Below are 19,388 nucleotides of genomic sequence, written 5' to 3'. Positions count from 1 at the left end.
CTGGTACTGCAGAAATTATAAATCAAACTTTGTTCATGTCAGATAAAAACCAACACATAAAAAAATCTTATTATTCAGGCAAATGCAGACTTTAAAAAAATGCAGACTCCTGCTGACAGTAAGTATAGTCAGCAGTTCAGGTTGAGACTTAAGGAGTTGCTAGTGACTGAATGTTTTCATGTATGCATGTAAGAGCTGTCCATGTCTGGGATAATTAATAGAATTTGAAACAGCAGTTCTTACACACAAGAAGCCTTCAGGTGTCTGTCTTTCAGTCTCATGGCTCCTTTATGTAATGCTTTTTTTTCATTTTCATGGTAATGTGAAAATCTTGCAGTATTATTCTCTTTGTTTTAATAAGGTCCTTATGTGATTACAAATTCTAACTAATTTAGACTTCAACTTTATGTTAATGAATTACACTTCATTAAACTTATTTCCCTATGTGGCATCATCGTCTTCTGTCTGGAACATAATTACTTCATATTTCAACAAATTTGAAAAAATAGGAATTCTGAGGTGGCAGTAAATAGTAACTATGAGAAAAGACCATATTAATACTCCTGTGAGGATATGAAAAAAGCGATAAAATATAAACATTCTGAAGGTATTTTTATTAAAAATGTTTTCATAAAAGGTACTCTTTCTAATCAACAAAATTATTTACAAATAATTTTCAAAAATTGGAAATGTAAGAGCTCAAGCTCTCTCTTTATAGCAGTGATTAATGAGTTAAATACTCATTCCAACTACGTATTACTGTTGAGCTCAATAGCACTGATGTGTGTGCCTGTTAGCAGGAAAGGTAGGGATACTGATGGCTGAATCAATGAAGACTGGATTATCCTTCAGTTAAAGGAAGCTTGGTTTCTTCACTATGGTGAGATGCATTGAGATCAGGAATTCTGCTTTGAAGCTGCTTTGTCCTGTAGAGAAGGGGAGGAATTCAGTCACCAGTACTATTGATTAAGCATCTTGAACTTTTAGTTTAGAAGGATGTCTATCACAGAGATGTATAGGCAGAGAAATAAACGAACTGAATCACCTCAGATGCTTTTGCATAAGAAATCTAGCAGCTAAATGCTTGCTAAGTCTTCTGCAAAACAGGGAGGGCACTGTTGATGTTACCTATTAAAGTGACATGAAATGTAAAGGACAATTTATTTTCAGTGTTCTTTCAAATTTTAATAAAATGAAATGAAAATTATAAGTTTTCTCTTTTCCACACCCATTTTTATAGAGTTTTTCACTACCTAGGTCTTGATGAATGCATAAAGACAAGTTTCAAAGTTATCCTAGCTTAGTTTGCTGAAGAGATAATAAGTAAGATTTTACCTTCATTTCTAGCAATTCCTCTACTCACTTTTGATTTTTCTTTGACCTCTAACAAGAATTTAAAGGATTTGTCTCAAAAGTAATTGTTTTTTAAAAATGAGCAATTGGATACGTGACTTAAATAATCCTCAGAAAACAACTGGAGTTTGATAACTGTGTATGGTTGGATAATACTATATCAGGTGTCTCCACACAGGCTGCATTTGGCCCAGGACCCACCCCCTTCCCCATGCCACTGTGGCAGCAGCTCTGCCCCTTCTAGCAGACCAGCCCCAGGCATGCATCCATTGCTCAGTAACAACCAAAACATTGGCCCAAGACAACTGATCTTCAGTAAGTGTGGCCTGGGCATGCTAAAAGGCTGGACACACATGCTTTAAATAGGCTTTGATAAAGACGTGAGAGAAAGCAGGGCAGAACAATTATAGTTGGGCTCTGCTGACTGAAAAGCTTGCCATGAGCCAGAAGTGTGCACTTGTAGCCCAGAAGTCCAACAGTATCCCAGGCTCCTTGAAGAGGGATGGGCAGCAGAGAGAGGGAGGTGATTGTCCCCTTGTACTCTGCCTTTGTGAGGCCCATCTGGAGTACTGTGTCCAGATCTGGGATCTCCAGGACAAGAAGAACATAGAGCTGTTGGACTATGTCCAAAGCAGAGTCACGAAGGTGATCAAAAGGCTGAGCACCTCTCCTTTCAAGTATGGGCTCATGTAGTTCGGCTTGTTCAGCCTGAAAAGAAGGCTCTGAAGAAACCTCACTGTAACCTTCCAGTACTTAAAAGGGAGCTTATAAGCAGGAGAGAGATCAAGATTGTTTTTTTACATGGTCTGATAGTGATAGGACAAGGAAGAATGATTTTTAACCTTAAAAAGGAGAGTTTTAGGTTAGTTTTTAGGAAGAAACTCTTTACTCAGACAGTGATGAGGTGATGGAACAGGCCGCCCAGATTCCCTACTCCCAGAAGTGTCCAAGGCCAGGTTGGATGGGGCTGTGAGCAACCTGATCTGGTGGGTGGCAACCCTGTCTGTGGCAGGGGGATTGTGAATTGGACATTTGTTAAGGTCCCTTCCAACCCAAACCATTCTATTATTCTATGATTTAATGATTCTGATATAAGCTAGCTTGTTCTATTATAAATAAGTAACTAGCCACAGTGATGCTAGCTCTTTTAGCTTGCTATTCTGGTGACAAAGAGTGATAAAAAATTTAGGGGAATGAAGACGCACATAAATCTAAATGGTTTCAGCAGCCTCTAGCTGTGAAAAGTTACGAAAAGTTTCATAGTGTTGAATATTGTGATGTCTATTCTAAGAAGGATTTTTTCATAGAATTGATCACCTGTATTGCAGCATATCATTGTATTAGCTTTGTTAGTATTTTTGTAACCCGTTAGTTATTTGGGCGTGCTCTGAACCTCTTCTATTCCTCATAGTATGTGTAATGTTAGAGATGAGAATTCTGCCTTTTTTGCTAGTTTTCTGATGCTCTCGTGGGTAAGTTGCTGTCATGGCTTTCAATTCAGTTGTACTACAACTATTCAGTGGTAACAACTGTTCTAGTTGAAATTACATTTCAGAAGAATGTTTTCTATCAAGCTCATCCATAAAACCAACCATTGCTATCCGTTCTTCCTTCCTCCAACAACCTGCCACTAGAAATTGACTGTCCTATTGTAGTCATATAATGGATTGGAAGAAAACTATAGAGGTCTTGCTATATAAGATCACTGCACAAGTAAGGCCTCCTCCTGTATAGACTACATTAACCAGAGCCTTTTCATTTGAAGGAGATTCATTCAAGAACAGAGATTCCACAATTTCTTATGTGGGCAGTGGTAATCTCTCTGTTTCAATTATGAACTCTTTCATTTTGTATCTAACTGAAATCTCCTTTGTTGCAATTCTCTGAGAGGATCTGCTTTTGTCTTCTCAGTGGCTCCGTATGTAATGCTGTGAGTTATATTAAAACCATTTTAATATCCTAAACAAACAATAACAATGTTATAGTTTGACCCAGGAGCTTTGCGTCTCCCAGTCCTTCGCTCACTCCCCACTCCCAGTGGGATCTGGGAGAGAATTGGGCAAAAAATCAACAAGGTAGAACTTACAGGTTGAAATGTGAACTATTTACTGAGACAGAAAAGGAAGAGAAAAAATGATCATAGAAATGATAATAATGTAATGCATGTTTACAAAACAAGTGATGTACAACATAATTGCTCACCATCCACTGATTAAAGCTGAGCCAGTACCGAAGCAGCATCTGCTCCCCCTGCCCAACTTCCCTCATTTTCAATTTTATAGATTTCTCACATAGTGTCATATAGTAAGAAATATCCCTTTGGTCAGTGTAGGTCAGCTGCCCTGGTTCTGTCTCCTCCCATCTCCTTGTGGTCCCCAGCCCCCTCACTGGCAGGACAGTAAGAAAAGCTGTAAAACTGAAATGTCCTTGGCTCTGTGCACCACTGCTGAGTAACAGCTAAAACATTGGTGTGTTATCAACGTTGTTTTTCTCAAAACTGAGCATCCTACCAGACGCTGTGCAGAAAATAACTGTCCCAGCTAAAACCAGGACAAATAGAACAAAACAAAATACAAATCAAGAACCAAGATGTTTTCAATTGATTCTAAGGCCCTGAACTTTGATCAAGTAGAGTTCAATCTATTGCAGTACAAGAATAAGAACTATTCTTCATAATCCTGTAACACAACAACAACATCCTGTAAATAAAAACAAAAAGTGGAGATCTCAATGTGCTTTGCCATCTTTACATTAAAACCTGTGAACATTAAAGATGAATTTGTTTAACCAGAATATTTCCTCTTTCCACATAGCATTCATTTTTGTAGTGAAAAAGTACTTAGTTGTACTTAGTGATCAATGTCATAGTTGATATTATGCATGTAGTTTGTTGTAGGCCACTGAATACAGAGTTATTTGGTGGGAGATAGGGAAGTCTGAGAATCATCAACATTGTCTCCTTGGTGTATTAGGAGACAGAGTACCCTCAATGTAGAGTTGCTGTGCAAAACTGTGTAAATTTACTGTAGATCTTCTTGGTTCAGACATTTAGGTTTCATCTAATCTTGATATCCATCTTGCTGTTCTTTGAGTTTATATAGAATTTTTAGTGTTAATTAATTAAATGTAAAACAATGAAATACATGAGATCTGTTCTTCACTTATTTTTTATCTTAAAAAAAAAAGTTTAAATGTACTAGTAACACAAAGTTTAATAAATGCTTATTCTTTGTAGGTTTTTTTGTTGCTTTAAGTGATGTGCTGATAGCTTACAACTTAATTTAAACAGCTGAAGAATTTGTACTTCAGAGAAAACGGGAGTTAAAAAAATGTAACCTTTTTTCTCATGAAATTCCTTAATTACTATCCTGTCTTTTGAGATTTACTGCTTTTGTAGATAATTTGTATACTGCTAGAAAAGGAAGAATGTATAGAACTTCTGTAACAATTTTCAAAAAGTAAATTTTAAAGAACTTATCTTCTTCAGAAGTTTTAATTTTAGGTCATGGGTTGTCAGTCCAAAAAACCTTCCTATTATTACCTAATTTAATATAGAAAACTAATGAAAGCATTTCATTTTGTGCTTCATCTTACTGGTAAGGACATTTTGCGTGTATTTTTAAACTATTTTTCATGTTGTTGCATTTACCACATTGAACAAACTGGAATAGAAGAGTCTATAGCTATTTTCTTTCTTTTCTTTTTTTTTTTTTAATGTAACTCCTGTATAGAATTGTGGTGTTGTATATTACTTCTTCAATTAATATAATTTGTTGATTCAAATATTCCATGCATATTTTTCACATTTTATCTTTTGATAGGATGAAAATGTTGAAGAAGAATATAATGAAAACAATTTCTATGAATCTGATGAAGAACAGAAAGAAAAGGATCAGAAAGTTAAGAAGAACTACGCTATGGACCCAGATCACAGGCTGCTGTTACGAAATACAAAGCCCTTGCTTCAAAGCCGAAATGCTGCTGTATGACAAATTCTTTTTTTTAGATAAAATCTTAAAATACTAAATATCTATGGTTCTAGAAAACGTGAAAGTTTGAAAATTCAAATTTACTCCTCTTTAAGTCAAGCAGTGTAATACTACATAGTAACTACTATAGGAAAATAATAGCTGTTCTTTCTTCTTTGAAATTAGCTTAACTTTTAAGTATAACAGAATGTTGTGTATGCTCAACTTCAATGACAGGCAAAATACTGGAGAAAATATGAGAAAATTTCATTTCAAGTTTTGGTGATACAGATTCGCAAAGAAAATCGTAGTTGCTACTGATTCATCTAGTGATACTTTCCTTTGAGTAGACAGTTACATGTCTCAATTCCTCTAATGCCCAGCCATATTCTTAGGAGTTGGTATTTTGACAGGATTCCAGGGTAGATGTGGCATCTCAATTACAGAATCCTCTGTATACCAGAAGTTTTAATTTCCCGGTAAATTTTTAGGACCAGAAGGAAATGTGTTGATGGCAAAACATTGTAATGTTAAACTTTACTTCTGACTTCAATTTGTCTCATTACTCAAGACTAGATTGCTTTGGAAGACTTTTCCAATGATATCACCAAAAAAAAAAAAAAAAAAAAATCTTGTGCCGTGATGAAGTTCTTTCCTAACCTTGAGCTACTAAAGTGATCGAGTTTTTCTTTCTTCCCTGAATCACATTTCTAGACTCCAAGTAATGCTTAACACTTTTCAAAACCACTTGTAATCTGTCAGCAAACTCTGGAAACAAATTGAATGCAGTTTTACAATACCAATTATATTAGACCAAACCTTTTGCTATTTAACATCCATGTGATATTTCCTCATCTCATACAAAGAACAGCTGTGTTAGATATGTTTGTCATCAAAATGAATTGAGATTTGTTTCCGTTTCTTTTCGTACACACACTATAAAAGCTGCTTATCTTCCATAGTCCATAAATCACTTTCTTCATATTTGTTAAGTACAGTATTGATTCTAGGATTTGTGATCTTGAAGTTTGCTATATTAAAGTTAATTGAGGTGTTTAAATGCAATTTATCAAATGAAGTCTTGATTGTTTGAATTGCTATTACATCATTTTTTTAATGTTCACAGAATTTACCAGCAATTAAATAAATTGTTTTCTCTTTGACTTTAGATTATTCTCAGTAATAAAGTAGCACTGTAGCACTCTGCTAAAAATGTTTCACTTCTCAGATTTGTATCATTTTTTACTGTTTATTAATAATAATTTTTCTCAATATATCAAGTTAACTATCATAAGTTTTTATTTTGACTTTCCTTTCTGTGATTTGTTTAGTTTAGATTAAGAAAATTTACCTTGACAGTAAGTATTGTAGGGAAGGTTATGACATGAATTATTAATTGGTGTAAGGTATTAGGAAAAAACTTTAAAATCATATATTACCTGTTTTAAGTTGGTTATGTCACTACTTTTTTCTACTTGGTCTGTTGCTATAATTCATACTTCCAATTGGATTTTAGAAAGCAGTAGTAAAAGCAACTGCCATTTAATAAATTAATGATAGAATAATGAAATGGAAGTTTTTTGTAGAAGCTAAAGAATAAATAATCTTAGACCTTACTTAATAAAAATAAAAGCACAAGATTTGCAGAAGTTTTTTTTAAAACTGCATCAAAACAAACCCACATTATTTCCTCTTTAGCTTAACTAGATCTAATGTAAGCAGTATGGGATTATTAACAATGATATCGGTATGATTACATTTGAATTAGTTGCATTTCTTACTCTTTGTCCCTCTTCCTCTAGAAAGTGTGTTATATTATCTAATACATATTGGGAGGAATAACAGGTACTTAGTAGCTTTGACTGTCAGAAATAAAAATATCCTTCTCCCCATGTTTCTCCCCCAGTCTGCTTTGCTGATTTCAAAGAATATAGGTATGAACTTTGCATACCTGGTAGGTCTGCAAGTGTGAAGCAAATGTAATGTGTATGTACAAGTCAAAATTTTGAGTTAATATGCTGTTTTTGAACATTCTTTTTTTAGGTGGTAATGGCAGTTGCACAGCTTTACTGGCATTTGGCACCAAAATCCGAAGCTGGTATTATTTCTAAATCATTAGTGCGTTTACTCCGTAGTAATAGGTAGGTCAAGTCAAATTGCCATCTGTACTTTTTTATGAGAGCTTTAGATATGTACAATTTTAGTACATACTCCTTTAGTCATAGCTTTATGTGTAAATATATAACTCCTATGCTATTAGTATTTTATTTTGTTATGTAAAATGTTAATTTTTTACTTTGTGAGTGAGAATCTTTATATGTAATCCCATCATTTTCAGTATTACTTCCAGTGATCATTCATTATCATAAGTATTTCATTCTTAATTATGACTGTCTTTCTTAGAAGAATCATAGCTGCCTAATGAACATTCGAAGAAAGATGGTACTAACTAATTAGCTTAGGTTTTTTGTGTTGTTTTGTTTTGCTTTCCAATTACTGAAAGTTACTAGAAATGTAATTGTGTTGTTTTACTGTCTTGCTTTGGCACTCAAAACAGACTTCAGAAAGTTTATGGGTTTTTTTTTCTTCACTGTACTTTGTTGTCTTGTTGACAGAGAAACTGAGAGACACTTGTTAAATTAAAATGTCTGGTACTGTTGAATCCTCAATGTTTTCTTAAACCTTGGACTACTTTTAAAGAACTAGTTTATATTTCATTCAATATAACTAGAAGTTTGACTTTACCATCTTCCATGTACCATTTTTACATGTTCCATGTACCTCGTAAACAGCCATTCTCCCTCCTGTTTACATGCTCCTTTAAAATATTAGAAGGTCACAATTAGGTCTCCCCAGAGCCTTCTCCCATCTAAACAAGCCCAGTTCCCTCAACCTTTCCTCATAGGAGAGGTGCTCCAGCCCTCTGATCATCTCAGTGGCCCTCCTCTGGACCCACTCCAAGAGCTCCACGTCCTTCCTGTGCTGGGGGCCCCAGACCTGGAAGCAGTACTCCAGATGGGGCCTCACAAGAGCCAAGTAGAGAGGGACAATCACCTCCTTCTCCCTTTGCATGTTGTTTACTCTTCATTTATACTCAGATTTCCTCAGGTGAGAAGTCACTGCTTTCTACAAATAGCACCTAAAATGGCTTTAGTGTTTTGATTATCATATTGAATGACTTGGCTGTTCTCTGTCACCAGTCTGAGAGAAACACTTTTGCTATTGGAGCTACCTTGAAATAAGCTTTTGTTGATTGTCCTTAGCCTGTGGCCTTTAAATTAATGTCCAGTATGATGATGATAATAATAATAATTAATGCCAAATAGAGTTATAATCTAGCAAGGGTGGAAGGGTGTGTATAAACAGGAGGGGGAATGACTGTTCACATAGGTTGATAGTGATACGACAAGGGGAAATGGTTTTAAACTAAGACAGGGGAGGTTTAGGTTAGATATTAGGAGGAAGTTTTTCACTCAAAGGGTGGTGATGCACTGGAAAACAGATTAGATATTAGGAGGTTGTGGATGTCCCATCCCTGGAGGCATTCAAAGCCAGGCTGGATGTGGCTCTGGGCAGCCTGGTCTGGTGGTTGGTGACCCTGCACATAACAGGGGGGTTGAAACTAGATGATCATTGTGGTCCTTTTTAACCCAGGCCATTCTGTGATTCTGTGAAGGGTATATAAATACTTGGAAGAGCGTTTTATGTCACATGAATCACATTTATATCACATGAAGCTGACTGTTTCCAAGTACCTATGTAAGAATTACATAAAATAAAGTTTAAAATATGTTGTATACTTCTTCACTATTACCTGTCTTTGTAAGCTACAACTGTAATTACTACAGGGCTATTACACATTTTTGAATAAAAGGAGATAATGGATAATTTCTTTATTAGGTTGATATTTGCATCACAAAAGAATTTCAGCACTAGTTTAAAAAATATGCATATGAATTTTCACTTGGTCTTTAAATGATTGGTACAGAAATTGTAGTTTAAAGTCTTCAGACAGTCATCCAGATTTCTTTTTGTTTGCTTCCACTGAGGGTTGTAAATGAACATTTTAATCAAAATGTCCTCCTAGAACATTTTATCTTTTTGTTTAGAATATTATATAATTCTGTTGACTACAAAGTCTATAATTTTGAAGTGCTGTTTTTTGATAGGAATGTGAGTTTGTTAGCATGTATTGCATGCGACTGGCAAACTAGGCCCTTTTTGAGAATTAACAGGAAATCTTTCAAGACAAAGAAATGCTAACCTAATTCTTACTGGTTGTTCAAGCACTAGCTGTCATTGTAACTAACGCAGAAATTTGTACACTACAGATAGTAGTCCATATCTTTCCAATTCTCACCTATGCCATTCTCATCCTTGTGTCATAGTGAACAAAATGTGAGCTATGTTTGGAGATGCCAGAATGTGAAACAAATAATCATCTCGTAATAGTTGACAATTTCCAACTTCTTTATATGTTTGTGTCAAGTAATATATAATTCTACAGAATAACGTCTGTTTCTCTGATCAATTCTAGGGAAGTGCAGTATATTGTTCTGCAAAATATTGCCACTATGTCAATTCAGAGAAAGGTAAACCATATTTAGAATTTTTGAAATTACATTATATTGAACTCAGGCAAACTACTTACATATGTTCTATTTTCCAGGGCATGTTTGAACCTTATCTGAAGAGTTTCTATGTTAGATCAACGGATCCAACAATGATTAAAACTCTGAAGGTGAGTTAAAATAAAAATCACCTGTATATTACTGGACAAATCACTGTTTGGAACAGAAAAGTAAAGTTTTCATGTGCTGCTGTGACAGACTGTGCTATTCATTTTTTTTCCCTAAGTATAGATTTGTTGCTTTTATTTAAGTCCATAGATGTCCTTTAGAGTTGTCAGGCTATTTGGAAATTCTTTTGTTATCATATTATAGGCAGCAAGAAGACTGTGTTTTCAACCATATCTTTTGGTACAATTCAGTAGAGAGCATTGCTTTTTTTTTTTTTTTTTAAACGTAAGTAGCCATTAAAATATTTAGAGTTTGATTGTTTTCTTAATATGAAAAATCTCATATAAAGAGTAGTGAAATCACACTGTTATTGATACTATTTGATTAAAAAGAGTTTAAATCTGTTTTACTGAAAGAAATGGGAGTCAAATATGGGATGATGCCTGAGTACCAAGTTCCCTTTGAGGTCAGCTTTCGACATAAGTATGAGAGTTGCTCTGAAAGTAATCCTGTTCAGTGTTGTTGGTGCACAACATCAGAGGCAGATGCTGGTGGTACAGCAGTAGTTCGCGCCAGTATTCCATTGCATTATGTTGCTGTGTGACAGACGGCAGAAGAGGGGCAGTCTGACAAAATGGCATCTGACGTGAAAGCACATATGAAGCAAAGGTTTGTCATTGAATTCCTCCATGCAGAAATAATGGCATCCACTGAATCACAGAATCACAAAATGGTAGGTGTATAGGTAGGTAGGTAGGTAGCAGATTCCCTACAGTAAGTTGCACAGGTAGGCATCTAGGTAGGTCTTGAATATCTCCAGAGATATCCATATCACCTCTCTGGGCAGCCTGTTCCAGTGCTTCATCACTCTCACAATAAAGAAATTCTTCCTTGAATCTATAAGGAAGTTCATGTGTTGTGGTTTCTGTCTGTTGCCCTTCATACTATTGCTGCTTGCCAATGAAAAGAGTCCACCCCACCGACTTGATTCCCACAGTTTAGATATTTATTAGTTGTTTAGTTAGGAGATTTCCTCTCAGACTTCTCTTTTCCACACTGAAGAGTCCAGTCTCTCAGCCTTTCCTCATATGGGAGATAGTCCAGGCTCCAAATCATCTTTGTTGTCCTCCACTGGACTCTTTCTAGGAGATCTGTCTTATTTGACATTCATGAACACTTGCTTAATGTGTGTGGAGACCAAACAGTGGGTGTCAGAGCAAAAAGGCTGTGGGTGGTGTTTCAGCAGTGGTGACAGTGACAGTGGGTCACCTCTGCTGGTGCAAATTGTTATGAGCATGGCATGCAGGCTCGTGTTCATCACTGGTGAAAATGCATAGCTAATAGTGATGACTGTGTTGAAAAACAGTGTTTTGTAGCTGAGAATTTGCTCTATCAAACTTTGGTATTGTACTCCTTGTATCTGCTGTAGTTTCCATGGAAATAAATAAGAGGCATTGCTTTTGGAGTGACCTGTGTATTTTGGGCTTTCCTCAATGCCGCGTCTTAGTGTGTATGTAGGCTGTTTTAATCTTGTTGTCTGTATTCTTGGTCTTTAATAGATTTTAAGTCCTTGACAAAACAATAGTTAAGTATTTTCTACTGCTGTGTGCCTCATTTTATTTTAGTTTGTCAGAGGCATTTGTGTACAGATACAGATACAGATTTCACAAAGAGATGTTTTACTGACATTTAGTAGTTTCTTTTTTAACGGATAATGCAGTAGAAAAGAGCTTGAGAAAGAGAAATTGTGCTCTTTTCTTTCTCTCCATCTCAATTCTTTAATGCTAGCTGCAATACCAACAAATGGTACCAACAAAAAATACCAACAAATTTGTGAGATATGGCTTTCAATTTCTTTTTCTTCAGTTTACTTCATTCAAATTTTATTGGAATTCTGCCTTCAAAGTTAGAACACAGTGGGAGTATAGTGTTTTAATGATGTATGCCAGGTAGTGTGTATCCTCTTGTTCACCAGGAACAGGGTCTGATTCTGTTAATTGAGATCTAAATATTCTCACGAATGTTAGCTGTTTGTTTCTCAAGTTAAAAGTCTTTTATAGCAGTTCATCTGCATTTATTTCCCCATAGCTGCAATTGTGCTTTTCATTATTTCTTCTTACTGTGTTACATAGTTCTTATAAGCTAAAGCCTGTGTATAAGATAAGAATTGATACTGCCAGAAGTATTTCAGAGCTATTCAATATGCAATGCAACACTGTAAAACTAGAGTTAGAAAATACATCACTGAACCCAAGAGTCATTTGAAAACCTTGCAGGTACTTGGAAGGAGAATGTTCCTCCTGAGTGCAATCTTGCTATTGGTTTATACTGAAAAGTGGCATACTCTATTGAGATCTAAGTAGTGTGTTTAATAGTATTATCTTGTATTTATATGCAATAAAAGTATTGTATGCATGTGTTACTGCTTATATAATTTTTTAGGTTTTAATGTATATTCTTTTCTCTTAGCTCGAAATCATGACAAATTTAGCAAATGAAGCCAACATATCAACTCTGCTTCGAGAATTTCAGGTTTGTGCAAAAGTGTATTCTTTTGAAAATAAATGTTTTCTGTTGGCCAATTGCCACTATTGGATGTTTCAAATAGAGCCTAAGTCTTAATATTTTCAAGTTAAAGTCATTTCCAGAATAAAGCATTCTTGAAATTGAAATTAAACTGTCTAGTATCATAATGGATAATGGAACCTTTTATGTTTGCAAAGGAGTTTCAGTGTGCTGTTTTTCACTCTTTACAGCTTCCAAAAAACAAAACAAAAACAAACAAAAAAAAAAGTAAAAAAGTTCAGAAGAGCTCATCCATTCAAAATTTTTAAAAATATATTCTACAAACTTGACTGATTCTTTAAATCACTAGAAAATAGTGCCTTAATTTTAGTAATATTTGGTCATTTGCATTAATTGCCAAGCCTCATTTCTGTGAGACACCTGATAAAATAATATTACCTCCAGTATATGTGTATGTATGTATCAGCAAGATGTTCTGCATGTGAAACACATGTGAAACAAGTGAAACTGTGTGTCTTCTTCTTTCTTTACTCTTTGCAATATGACATCTAGTTTCATTGCTTCCATTTTCTGGCTGGTTATTTCTGAAATATACTGATTCATAGGCAGGTAGGTAACTCATAGTTTCACAGATGCTTCTGATTAAATGAACTGAAACTTCTCTGAAGAGAAAGCTCATCAACTCCTCTAACCTTGCAAGCAAACTAATTGCTGTTTTTGGCTAATTGCCCCTGACCCCTAGCTTCCTTGAAATCAGAGGTTCCCATGACCATCAGTGACCAAAGCAGGCAAGAAAATGTCTTTTGGAAGTGACAGTGAACAAATGAACAAGTAAAACCTCATGTGCAGAGTAGCTTTCTAGATTGAATTTATTATATAGTATGTTTCTCTTTTGAGGATATATCATAAGTTTCCTGTTGATATAAAACCATGACACTTGTGTATAGACTAACGAAAACCCTATTTCTCTAGACTTACGTGAAAAGCCAGGATAAACAGTTTGCTGCAGCTACAATTCAGGCTATAGGCAGATGTGCAACTAACATCACTGAAGTGACTGACACATGCCTTAATGGCCTCGTATGTTTGCTGTCCAACAGGGATGGTAAGTTAAATGTTCTATCTGAGTGGTGGATGGCTTGAAACCTTTTCTTAATGGAAAGTAGATAATGTAATAACATGCATGAACTTGTATAAAATTTAACCTGTATGGTTGCATAAAAATAGTAACTTTGGTGTTGTGTGAAACACTACAAAATGCTGCTATAAACACTGAATATTTGTTTTCCTTTTTGTTAGTGAAATTAATTCCTTGTTGCCTGAGATTATGAGCTTACCTGTTGTTTTTTCTTTTTCTCAAAATACTGTTAATTACTAAACTGTACTGTTGTGATTATGAGATGACAGTAAAAATTTTGTTATGTGTTTAGTTGCATCAAAGCAGTTAGCCTGTAGAGGGTGCTGAAAGCTTGGAATGGCTTTTTAGTGCATCAATGCCTAGCTGAAAAAAATGTATTAGTTTTAGTGCAAGTCCCAAATTTCGCTTGATCTTATTATTTAGCCTTCTGTTATTTTTTATAGTAACATGTAGTTGCAAGCCGCTAAGGAATACAACAAGAATCATGTAAAGTCGAATAGGATATAGTAGCACTGTAAATCAATACCTGATGATATTGTATATTCTTACTAGTTACCAAGGAATATTACACAGAAGGGGTCAATAGGAGAATCAGAAGATTATTGTAAAATGTGAAATCAACATGGCTATTGCTAAATATCAGAAATAGTGTTGGCACAGACGTAATCGAATATAATAATGCTAGGAAGGAGGAGAAGCATGATTTTAGGGATGCTGTAGATTAATCAGAATTGTATTCAGAACAGAGGAGTGACCTGCGCTGAGCTTTTATAAGCAGCATTAATTCCTCTTCATGGTTACTGGACATATTTTTCCTGGTAATCTTAAGAAGGCCTGTATTAGTACAGTGCTTTGGTAGAGTGTAGCCCCACCACTGTGACCCAGAGATGCATTTTTCTTGTTTGATTTATACATTACAAGCCCTCCTTCTCTCCTACTTCACCTTGGTTTAGAAATTTCTGAGGGGCTCAGTGTACTGCTTGATACTTTCAATTTCCTGTTGCTTTGGACCTTATATCCCTCTGCTATTCTGGTTATGCACTGTTTAAAGTATCTTCCAGTTACAACACACCTTCTTGCTTTGTTGTTTGTTTGTTTGTTTGTTTTTCTTTTTGCTGATAAGGAACTTAGGTAAGAAGAATAGAAGAATGTGCTTTTTTTTGGTTAACTTTAACTTCTCAACATACGAGTTTCTTCAAAATAACTCATTGTGTATTTCATACACATTCTACATAAGTGTAGTACATGTATGTTCAGACATGTATGTGCATGAATATAAAGATATGTCCCAACAAGATTAGTTTTCTTGACTGATTCTAAGTAATAATCTAGAAAATATTTCTATATTCTGAAGGTCTTGAGAGACCTTTAGAATCTTACTATCGTCCTTCTATCCTACTATTATCTTCTTGTACTTATTATTTTGAAAGGCTGCAAAAGACACATTGAAGATCTTTTGAACCTGGCAGATAGCAAATTGTTTTACTGTAGATGAAGATCAAGGCAAAGAACTTGTTGAGTACCTCAGCCTTCTCCATATCCACTGTAGCCATTTCTCTCTTCTCACTTATCAGAGGGACTATGCTGTCCTTGACCTTCTCTTGTGACCAATGTACATGTGGAATGCCTTCTTATTATTTTTCTCATCCCTCCTCAAATTCTCTGTGCATGCTGACTTTCCTGAGCTCATTTCTGCCTTTCCAAATGTCATGTGTGTGTTCTTCCCAGGCCACCCTTCCCTGCTTCCACCACTTGCATCTTTCCTTCTTTTCCCTCAGTTTAATCACCTGGTCCTTTCTCAGCCATGTACCTTTCCTACCTCTTCTGTTTGCTTTCTTACTCTGGGGGATGGGGAGAGCTCTTGTGCTCCCACAAAAGTGTACTTAAAGAGCTAACAGATCTGTTCTGTTCCTTGTCCCCAAGGACAGTTTCTCACAGGATCCCATCCCCTAATTCCTGGATCAACTAGGGGTTTGCCAGAAAGTTATCTGCAACAGACTCCTAAGTCACCTGGATTCCAACATTGGGTTGTAAAAGCATGTAAAAGCAACATGCAGTCCACCATGTTGCTTTCCTAGCAGATAAGCAGCTGGTTGAAATCACCCATCAGGATGAAAGCCTGCTATTGCAGGCAGCCTGTGGTAGACTCAGACCACCCGATGTCCTATTTTAGTCTGGTCCCTAATTTTAACCCATAAGTTCTCAACTTCATTGAGGCTGTTTTTAGAGGCAGCTCTTTACAATCTATCCTCTATGGAAGGCAGCTTCCATACCCCTTGTGCCCTGCCTATCCATCCTAAAAAGCTTGTAGCCCTCAATCAAAGTATTCCAGTTGTGTAATTTGTGCCACCATGTTTCTGTGATAGCTGTGAACTCATAGTTTTCTGTGTATAATATAGAACATCTAATAACCTATCATATAATATATATTAGGTTTTTAAGAAGTTGTTAAGCTCCAAGGTATTCAGAGGTTTTCCTACTCAGTGTAGCCATTTCCCTATTGCTTAGAAATTGTAGAAAGCTATCAGTTAACATACTAAAATTTTTACTATGACTTGTAATTTTACCAAGGCTTCTGAAAAGTTGCTGATCCCTCCTGTAGTTTCCTTTTATTGCAGTGTTATTCTTAATCACCTTTTCTAATACATGTAGTCATTATTTTAAGATTTTGGTTTATTTTTTGTGATTCTTTAGATATAAGATAATGTACACTTATTTCATGATTTTTTTGGTTCATTTATCATTGTCTTATATGCACTTTTTCTTAGATAATTCTAGTAGAGTTGCATTTTTAATTTTCTTAATGATTGTTCAGAATATCAATAATTGCATCTCTTCCATCCGTTGTTCTCTGATTTTATGTACATGATGTAGAAGCTGTTGTTTTCCTGTCCTTGACTAAATGCATGTACTACATTTCATGCTTACTTTTGGGATTCTACATGTGCACCAAGCAAGCCTTGAAGAGCCTTTTTTTTCTGGGTTATGTCAGTCTTTATCCTAATATGAATACATTTTGCTTTTGTTTGTACTTAATTTTTTTGGTAAAATGAATCGTGTATACACTGATTTACTTCTGCGCACTGAAGATGGTCCTAGGTTGACACTTTGTATATTGCACTTACAGTTCATCATAATCAATACTACATTGTCAGCAAGTGTTTTTAATAATGACCTCATGTCCATCTCATTCTTTTGGTTACAATCTTACTTTTCTTAGCCATTCTTTTTCTCTGTTAAGTAATATGAACACTCGGTGGCGGAGGTTGTTCTATCAATATCTCCCACTCCAAGTGGCTGGGATAACATGTCAAATAAAGGATGACATAAAAAGCTGTAAGGTATAATTTAAGGTTTATAGTGTAATAATACATATTCAGAGCTTATGAATAACTCCCCCTTAAAGAAGTTTGCTTTCTAAACAATAGTAATAAAAAAATAGAGATTTCTTCTGCATACTGCTTTTTTGTAATTTCATCTTGTTTAATTTCTGAGTGAATGGTCCATGTGTCAGTTTAACTATTCAGCTGTAGAAATACTTCTATGAAATTTAAGGAATGGTTGTTGTATACTTTCTTTATTTTAAACACTGATACTTTAGGAAAAAAGTTACTCCCATTTGTAATATAAATGGAAACTAGAATAACTTTGAACTCTTGCAGTAGTCTTTTTATTTTGCTTTCAGCTTTGGTTATGTTTGACTTCATCTTTTTTTTAGTGTTCTTCCTTAAGACTTTATTCTTGCATAAAAGCTTTATTTTGCACCAGTGGGGATTTTTTTTTTCAGCTTCAAAAGGTGCACATTTCATACAAGTTAGACTGTGGACATTACTTTGTACAGTTAAGAAGTCCAAGTCGTGACTGACGTAAATCGTAAAATGGCTTGTGTATTTAGAAGTTTTCTTTCAGTATACTAGAAATTAGGTTACAGACTTGATAGAGGGTGTTTAGAACGTGAAAAAGTGCAAAATAAATGTTTAGCTGTTTCTCTTTTTTTAAGGGTGAGCTGTCTTTTCTAACATTGTACATTTCTTTGAATTACTTGCATTTTTAATACAGATACCAAATTATTTACAAATATGTGTAGCTGGTGAACTTTCTGTTTGTCAACTTGAAAAAATGCAAACAGCTTTACTAAAAGGCAATTTCAGAGAAAGTATGTGGTAGGTTGATATTTTTACGTTTAGAACATGGCTCTATCCTTTTTGCTGCCCATAACTTGCTTCTAGAAACCTAACTTCATATTACTTAGTGGACTGGTGTACATCTTTGTTTCCAAATATTCTGTTCTGCAAAACATATCTTGAAAGCCTATTGCATCTTTTACAATTCATTATTTATGACCTTTTCTTCTTCATAAATGCTTTTAAAAATAATAATTTGTTTTGTCTTAAACAGAAATTGTAGTTGCTGAAAGTGTTGTTGTCATTAAGAAACTGCTGCAAACCCAGCCAGCACACCATGGTGAAATAATTAAACATATGGCCAAACTCTTGGATAACATTACAGTGAGTATTTGTGTGTAGTGTCTGATAGACTGATATTTTCTTTATTGACTGATAAAAATTAGACCATTTCTTTTGAATTTGGACCATGAATGGAAATGGATGTATAAGAGAAGTAGAAATAATTTTTAATTTTTTACTTTATAAATTATTATTATTTTACTCAATTTTAAGGAAGAAGAAATAGGAACTATTAAATGGCATCAGTTTGAAGCTTGGGAGGCTTCTTTGAAAAAAAAAAACTGAAATACTGATTATTGTTAGTACCCTCAGGCCAAGATCAAATCTGTTTAGCTTCTAGAGCACAAATGGGTAAGTTGAAATAAAAATAAGGGCAAGGTAACACTGATCTTGAGGATTTTCAGCCTATTGTCCCAGCGATCTTTTTCCATACCCACTTATATACACACATACCCAGGTTGTGGTTTGACCTGGCAGGCAGCTAAGCACCACATAGCTGTTCATGCTCTCTCTTCCCTTCTGCTTCCCTCTCCAGTGTGATAAGAGAGAGTACTTAAAAGTGCAAGAACCTGTGGGCTGAGATAAGGACAGTTTAATAAGAAATAAAGGGAAGATAAAAATGAAGCAAACAAATGTTGCAGTGTATTGTTTCTCACCACCAGCTGACCAATACCCAGTGACTCTCTGAGCAATGACATCCTCTCTGACTTCTCACAGTTTTACTACTGAGTTTGATATCATATGGAATTGAGTATCCCTGTAGTCAGTTTGGCTCTGCAGTTCTGGTTGTGTCCCCCTGCAGCATCCTCTGTAGCAGAGCTGCATGAGAATCAGAATGGTTCTTGGTATAAGTGCTGCTCAGCAATAAATAAAATATTGTTTTTAGTATGTTACAGCAATATTTCCTTCACAAATCTAAACCACAGTACCATACCAGCTACCATGAAAAAAACTAACTTTGTCTGAGCTCAAACCAGAACAATATCCACCCCTCAGTTCTGTATCATTTATATCATGCTTAGGTCCCACACTTTCTAATTATCACCACCCTCCTGTTCTTTGAAATATACAGACAGGTGTAATTCCCTTAGTGAACATCCTTCTAAAATGTCCATTGAATTCTTCTAGCCCGTAACTTTGGACTGCATCAGTCACATTAGACCTCCAGGGATGGAGAGATGGTATGTGGTGTTGAAGT

At 35.3% G+C, this 19,388-nt stretch overlaps 1 protein-coding gene across 5 annotated transcripts in view; it reads left to right on the top strand.

The window, feature by feature from the left end:
* Positions 1-19,388, top strand: part of AP3B1 (adaptor related protein complex 3 subunit beta 1) — a 158,001-nt gene that overhangs the window by 61,319 nt on the left and 77,294 nt on the right. For all 5 annotated transcript variants that reach the window (XR_016462209.1, XM_090132254.1, XM_090132253.1 and 2 more), the window contains exons 8-14: positions 5,175-5,336; positions 7,365-7,462; positions 9,859-9,913; positions 9,991-10,062; positions 12,530-12,592; positions 13,559-13,691; positions 18,123-18,232. Coding sequence is in view for 4 of the 5 variants with exons in the window: in XM_090132254.1 (XP_089988380.1) it covers positions 5,175-5,336; positions 7,365-7,462; positions 9,859-9,913; positions 9,991-10,062; positions 12,530-12,592; positions 13,559-13,691; positions 18,123-18,232 (693 nt within the window). In the remaining variant the exon portion in view is untranslated. The remainder of the gene's footprint in view (positions 1-5,174; positions 5,337-7,364; positions 7,463-9,858; positions 9,914-9,990; positions 10,063-12,529; positions 12,593-13,558; positions 13,692-18,122; positions 18,233-19,388) is intronic.

This window comes from Phasianus colchicus, chromosome Z (genome assembly GCF_987193195.1).
Source record: "Phasianus colchicus chromosome Z, bPhaCol1.hap1.1, whole genome shotgun sequence".
NCBI classification, from domain to species: domain Eukaryota; kingdom Metazoa; phylum Chordata; class Aves; order Galliformes; family Phasianidae; genus Phasianus; species Phasianus colchicus.
Note: the sequence above shows the minus strand (reverse complement) of the source record. Positions and strands in the feature narration are given on the sequence as shown.